The sequence below is a fragment of the Cornus florida genome, unplaced genomic scaffold, assembly GCF_030987335.1.
Source record: "Cornus florida cultivar Cherokee Brave unplaced genomic scaffold, ASM3098733v1 CherokeeBrave_3.0.0_Hap2_Chr05, whole genome shotgun sequence".
In the NCBI taxonomy this organism is placed as follows: domain Eukaryota; kingdom Viridiplantae; phylum Streptophyta; class Magnoliopsida; order Cornales; family Cornaceae; genus Cornus; species Cornus florida.
The window spans coordinates 99,710,969-99,718,567 of NW_026775575.1; the positions used below are offsets into that span (position 1 = coordinate 99,710,969).

Sequence of the window (7,599 nt, forward strand, 5' to 3'; positions counted from 1 at the left end):
ACGAAGCGCTTGGCTTAAGGATGTACCTTCTGGTGTCTGCAGTTTGATCCCAATGCCTGCACCCATCTGATTTGAGGATCCATCAACGAAGAGTTTCCATAAGCACTTAGAAAGATCCTCCTCCACGTCTTCTGAATCACATTCTAGGAGAAAATCTGCCACCACCTGCCCTTTGACTGTTGTTCTAGGTTCGTATGTGATATCAAATGAGCTTAACTCTATGGCCCACTTCGTCATTCTTCCTGAGAGATCTGGTTTGTGGAGGATTATTCTGATAGGGAAAGTGGTTAGAACGATAATAGGATGGGATTCAAAATAATGCCTGAGCTTTCTTTTCGCATGCACTAGCGAGAGTATCACCCGCTCTGCCTTTGAATAATGCCTTTCGGCCTCAGTCATTGTTTTGCTAACATAGAACACTGGGTATTGCTTCCCTTCTGCGTAGCGGATCAGAACGCCACTTGTTGCAATGCTGGATACTCCGAGATACAGAAACAGCTTCTCGCCCGACTCTGGAGCTGACAATACCGGAAGATTCTGCATATATTTTTTCAGAGCAGTTAACGCTAGGCGTTGTTCATCTCCCCAAACCTGCCTGCCGTGGCTTCGGATTGTGTCAAAAAATGGTTTGCATCTATCTGAGAATTTGGAAATGAAACGGCTCAGTGCAGCAATCCGTCCTATAAGTGTTTGCACCTCTTTGATTGTCGTTGGCTCGACATTCTTAGTCAGAGCATCTGCTTGGGCAGGGCTTGCCTCGATACCTCTGAGATTAACCACGTGCCCTAGGAATTGGCCTGAACTTACACCGAACGAGCACTTGGTCGGATTGAGCTTCATCCCATACCGCCGCAAAACATCAAACACGCCTCGAAGATGCTGCACATGATCGGCTTTCTTCTTACTTTTGACCACCATATCATCAATGTAAGCCTCCACTGTCTTCCCTATTTGTTCCTTGAAAATCTTGCTAATAAGTCTTTGGTAAGTTGCCCCGGCGTTTTTTAGTCCGAACGGCATAACTTTGTAGCAATACGTCCTGCGTTTAGTAACGAAAGAAGTTTTTTCTTCATCAGCGGGGTCCATGGGGATCTGATTATAACCCAAATAAGCATCTAAAAAGGTCAAACGTTCATATCCAGTTGTTGCATCCACCATCTGATTAATCTTTGGCAGCGGGAAGCTATCCTTCGGACAAGCTTTGTTTAAATTGGTAAAATCAATGCATACGCGCCATTTCCCATTTTTCTTTTGCACAACGACCACATTCGATAACCAGTCGGGGTAGTGCACTTCTCTTACGAACCCCGCATCAAGCAGCCTATCAACTTCCTCGGCAATAATTCGATTGCGCTCGGGGGCAAACCGTCGCTGCTTCTGTTTTACAAGTTTTGCATTGGGATTAACGTTCAAGGAATGACAGGATACCGAAGGATCGATCCCGGGCATGTCCAGGTGACTCCATGCGAACACATCTGCGTTTTGAGACAAAAAATCAACTAATTCTTGCTTTTTCTCCTCAATGAGTCGTTCCTCTACTCTGGTTGTCCGTTCCTGTAACGACTCAAAACTAATACTTTTTAAACAAAAAAAATTCGGCATGACCTCCCCTAAAAATAGGCCTATCACAACCTATTTAATTGCATTTTTAACCTGTCATGGCTCAAATTCCGAATTCAAGGCAATAAAAGATAATGATACAACCAACTAATCTAGACAATGCTTCAAACTAGAATTATCCATCCATTCATCAACAAGTTGCATACTATCAAATCCCCATCCAAAACATCATCAATACTTTAGTTATATTACATGACAAAGTTCCATAAAATAATTATACATCTTTGCACTTCTAGTGTTTTACAAAATAATGGGGAATATACAAAGATACAAAAGTGGACTTTTAACGCCGTTTAAACTTGAGGTGGGTTGTCATCCACCAGTTCCTTTCCAAGACCTGAAAAAAATATATATAGATATAGGGGTGAGCATATAGCTCAGCAGGTGACACTTAAGACACAATTCTTGTGTCCTAGTGAATCCAAATAAAGCATAGGCCAATGGGAGATTGGGGACATGCATTGAAGAGGAAAAACAATTACAAGTACAAGTCAAATTCAATCACACACAAATGCAAATGGAGTGAGATGCAATGCATGCTAAAGTCACTCCCCGTTTTCATTCTCAAAACCATCACGTTCAAAGTTAATGTAACCCCCTTTGGTAACCCCGCCGCGACGAGAGGAGGATTGGCTACCGTCCCTAGGCCCTTGGTGACCCTGTGGCGCCGTCGAGGGGCCCGAATAGCTCAACCACGCTAGGGTACTCTCCCTAGTCCTCCCTAGGCTACATTAACCTCCGGCCCGTTGGTAATCCCGCAGCGACCGGGTTTGTCAAAACCAATTTTTTTCCAAAACATTCATTCCCAAATCCCCATTTTCATTTCAAGACAACCACTTCCCTTTTTCATGCAACCCAATGAGATGTAGGCTCATGTCATGATCTCAATATAATGACAAATGGGAACTTAGCACAATAATAAATAAGCATGTTCTCATGGCATCATTATAGCATGTTAGTAACCTCAAAAAAATGTAAACAACCATCACATAGACATACTTTTCATTCAACCATGTTATACACATTTACATAACTATCATGTTGTCAATTAAATCATTTTAATCAAAATCAACAACAATTAAATATGCTATAACACACATAGAGGAGCATGGTTCATTATAGAGCAAGATTCCATGGCTTAAGATGTCCCTACCTCACAATCCAAGCCGAAATCCCTAGAATAGGTCCTCCAAATTCGAGCTCCAAGGAAGACTCAAATCTGGAAATTGATAGTATGGATGCGTAGAGCTCGCTACAAGCTTTGTTTTGCCTCAAACGGCACCTCAATCCGACAAAAGATGAAGGAGCAATCAACAATGGAAGTTGAAGTGAAAAGAAAAGAAAAAAGAAAAAAGGAGAAGCCGAGAGCAGTCGAGAGAGAGAGAGAGAGAGAGCAGCAGAGACCAATTTTGGTCTCACAAATCACTTAAAAAGTGATGTGGGTCCCACTTTATTTTATATTTCTTTTCTCTTTTTCTTTTTCATTTAAATCACACACCACACATACACAATTATGTACACAAACTTCACAGTTCCGGTCGGAACTGATCGATCTGCACATCAAGCAAGGGTTTTTCAGTCAAGCCCTCTGGTTCCTCCTCTCCATTCTGCCTAGAGGGAGGCTCCTGTAATTGCTATCTCGGACTTACTGAACGAATGGGAGCTTTCCCCTTTCCGGCATGTTTCAGCATTACAGAGTAACATTATTTAGCTGCAACTTGGTCTCCATGAATGTCAATCACTTTGGTTCCGTCTGGTGCTAGGCATCTCATTACCTGATGCAGAGTGGAAGGAACACCTCGAACCCTGTGGATCCACCCTCTGCCCATTAGAAGATTGTAAGAGGGATGAATTTCAACAACTACAAAGGTTTCCATCAAAACCCTCTCGGCAGCATGCACCGCTACCTCCACCGTGCCGACGGGCTCCATTCGCTTTCCATCAAACCCTACTAGTGGATTCCCGGTGGATTTTAGCTGATCCTGTTTGATCTCGAGCCGATCGAATGTATCTCTTGGCACGATGTTCGCACTACTTCCAGGGTCAATTAGAACTCTGCGCACCAAGCATTTGGCCACTGTCAAACTTATGACCAGCGGGTCCTTGTGAGGGATCTGAACACGCAACAAGTCTATCACGTCAAACTTTATCTGCTTTGATGCGCTCTGCTGGTGCAGAGTGTTTACACTGCCTATCCTTCTCTTCATCCGTGCCTGACGAAGGCGTGTTCGAAGCAATTCATCTGATTCCTCAGCAGGTTCTGGCCGACTGTGAATTGCATTAATTACTCGAACTGGTTGCGTGTTGTGAGAATTCGACTTCTGATTCTTCTTCACATGCTCCATTGGCCGGTTCTGCTCCACCGCTGGTCCTTGAATATAACTTGCGAACTCCCCTCTGGCTATCAGCATCTCTACATGTCTCCTTAGGTTCCTGCATTCGTTAGTCTGGTGGCCAAAATCAGAATGAAATGCACAGTGTTTAGACTGATCCCTCTGTTCGAGAGGTTGCCTAATTGGTAAAGGAGGTCGAAACTTATCTTTATTTTCTTGGTACAGTCTTACTAGGGTAACTTTCAATGGAGTAATCAGCTCTTCCTCTCTGGGCCTCTTCTCAGATTTCCACGAGGAGCGTTGCGGTTGGACCTGTTTTTGCCTGATCTTTGCTTTGGTCTTTTCTTCCGTGGATATAACGGATGTCTTCCGAGCGTTTGCCGCCTCTTCTTCTTCCAAGCGTACAAATCCATCGGCTCTTTCGTTGAGTTTATCCATAGTCCTCGGCGTGTTGACCACCAAACTTGTGTGGAACGGGGTGCCACGATTCATAGCCAGAATGAATGCTTGAACTGCCGTTGAAGGATGGCATTCAATAACCATGCTCTTGGTAAGGTTAAACCTGGTTAGGAAAGCCTGGAGACGCTCTTCAGCGTGTTGCTTCATTGTGAATAAGCTCGAAATATCTTTCGCTGGACGCTTGTTTCCATAGTATTGGCTTATGAACCGATCGCACAGGCTTCGGAAACTATCCACCGAACCCCTCGGCAGGTTCTTGAACCAATTCAGAGCTGGTCCGGCTAGACTCGTAGGAAAGCACTTGCACATCAAAGAATCATTCTCAGTGTTTAGAGCCATTTTCAGCTGGATGTGATACATATGATCGATCGGATCAGTTGTTCAGTCGAATAGAATGAAAACGGGCATGGAAAATTTCCTCGGACTCGAAGCATTCAGAATCTCATCGGTGAACGGTGAATCCACCGTTCGAGCTGCTGAACGGAGTGCTTCATTCTCCCTCTGGAATCCCGCGGCTGCTCTCTGGTCTACTGATCTCCTCTCTGAGCTGTGATAGTCGAACATCGTCATGGAAGGCCGGTAGGTCGGATCGAATGATCTATCCTCAACAAAGTCCTTGCGCCATGAAGGCATAGCTTTCTGACGAATCAACTATGTTGTTTCACCTCGGCTGAGCATTTCTTGATGTGGATCAAAAGTCATCGCTTCGTTTCGCCCGATCTGCTCACGCCGTGGATCCATGTGAATCGATCCTTCACGATCATCCATACGACGAAGATTTGGCGGTAGACCGTCTCGCCGGATTTCCTCGCGGTGAGGATCAACTAGATCGTTTTCAACCTCTTCACCGTGATGTGCTGCATCGGTACGTGCACCTTCTTCGCCTATCGGAAGTGGTCGTGGAATTACTGGAGCTTCTTGACGCTGTATTTCATTCCTTAGATCTGCATTTTCTCTCCGGAGAGCTTCGATCATGTTCATCAACTCATCGAGTTTCACTTGCTGGATGTTCTCAACCGTATTAGAGTTGTCACCCCATATCATGATTCCGGATCGAAGCAAAAGCATGAATTACGAACTTCGAAACAGATCTAAGCGTTACCGATACAAACTCCGCTAGATCTGGGCTTAACTTTACCGAATCGTGATCGCTGTTTGCTAGATCTGAACTTTTCTAGCTTCAAACTCGTCGGATCTGACTGCAACTGAGCAAATCGCAATTGCGTCCTTCCAAAGCAAATGCCTCAGAATCCACAATAATCAAGAATTCTCTCGGAGCAAACTACAATCTCACTGATCTGGATTCAACTTCCAGAAGTTACACTGCATATTCACAAACTCGATTGAACTAATATGGTACTGATCGGGCTCGAATTGATCTTCGTCCTCGATTCCCACAGACGGTGCCAATTGAAGATACAATATTCCGTTTCATCTCTCTCACTCTTACTTTCTCTCTCTCTCTCTCTTCTCCCTAGCTCCCTCCTTTACTTTCCACCCGTCATGGTCTATTTATAGGCCATGACACTCTTTTGCAGTTAACCAATTACTTTAGGCTTATAGCCCTAAGTTCTCTTCCTTCTAGGCTGGGTCTTGTAATGGGCTTGACCTTCCTCGGTGGACCCCCCATGTTCGGCCCACTCCAGGGTGCTTTGACATGGATCTTTCTTCAATCATTCGACCCAATCTCGTTTCCGCGATCCATATCCGGCCCATGCCACTTGCCACATCCTCAGTAGTATTGATCGTTGAGCTAATTCCAATCAAGAATGAGTGTCTGCAAGTTGAGGAGGACTGATTAAAAGCCTTGCCATTGGGTTTTTGGCAGATCAAAATGGTCTTCAACAATCCATTTTACATCTGCTCCCTCCACTTGAAAAGATGGTTACGAATAAAGGGGCTCGTCAAGGGATAGTTGATTTTAAAATTGACACATTTATTCCCGTGTCTCTTTGTGATTGACCGGGATCACGTAGTCCCGAATCATGAAAAATTCCTGAATGAGTCCCATTCACGATATGACTACTATAATATTTTAAAGAGAATTATCTTATGTAGTCTTGTATTTATTATTTGCTTGAAAGGATCTCCTTTTTTACTGTAGATTAGACTTTAGAGGAGAAGTCTTTCTTAACTTGAAAGAAGAGTTATGATGGAATACTTTACAATTCCAAATTTCATATAAATTATTATAAATGATCTTTTATTTATTTTGGTCACTAATATATAAGTTTTACATTTTTAAATCATCTGTTCCCTCCGCTTGAAAAGAAGGTTACGGATAAAGGGGCTCGTCAAGGACATAGTTAATTTTAGTTTTTGTTTATGTTATGGTAAAAAAGTTTAGATTGTTGAGGTTTCTCTATCCAACCGACTGAAATTAAGTTTCAACCAGGGTATAAAAGTAATTTTGCATGTTTTGATTTTTTAAAAACGTGTTTTAGAATGCACAAATTTTATTCAGACAAACACCATTTCTAGAATCCTGAGATCAGCATTTCATCACATCCTCACTTTTTTTTTTTTTTACTTATTTATTTATTTTTACACAATCACAGCTGATTCCAAAAAAATAAAATAAAAAAATGTCATATAAATAGTCACTTGTTTATACAATATGATAGTATTTCATTAGTGAACATTACTTTTCACGACAGATAACATCTGAGCCTCTAAAATACTCCTTACAAAATACATACATACATATATATATATATATATATATAGATACGAGTAGATATGAGGTGGTAACTTAATCAAGGTTTGTTCTTATAATTCCAAAAGCCGCCATTCTAGAATTTCAAAACATTGAAATACATAGAAAAGCACAAACCATCTCAACCATCATATTGAAAGTTTGGATATTTCACTTTGACTATGGTCACTTTATTAAATCACTGAATGGACCTTTTCTCTCCGCTGCTTTGAAGATAAAGAAAAAATATACAATCTATATATATATATATATTTATATATATATACATCTAGAAGGTCCAGTTTAGTCAACATCAAGATCGATCTGGTGTTTAAATTAAAGAGGCCATGTTAATCAGTGATGGATTGATTGACTAATCATACACATAGTAGGAAAATATTGTCATGTTCAGCTTCAGCTCCACGTTAAAATATATTTGTAATGTATATCATTAATCGAATATGTCTATTGTTATGTAAGATAAAGTTTTAA

General features: G+C 41.8%; 1 protein-coding gene across 1 annotated transcript; it reads right to left on the reverse strand.

The window, feature by feature from the left end:
* Positions 1-3,323: 3,323 nt before the first annotated feature.
* On the reverse strand, positions 3,324-4,559 carry LOC132309844 (uncharacterized). The gene is made up of 2 exons (XM_059808109.1): positions 4,185-4,559; positions 3,324-3,974 (listed from the first exon to the last, which is right to left on the reverse strand). The coding sequence occupies exons 1-2, from the start codon at positions 4,557-4,559 to the stop codon at positions 3,324-3,326; spliced, it is 1,026 nt and encodes a 341-aa protein (XP_059664092.1).
* Positions 4,560-7,599: the final 3,040 nt, after the last annotated feature.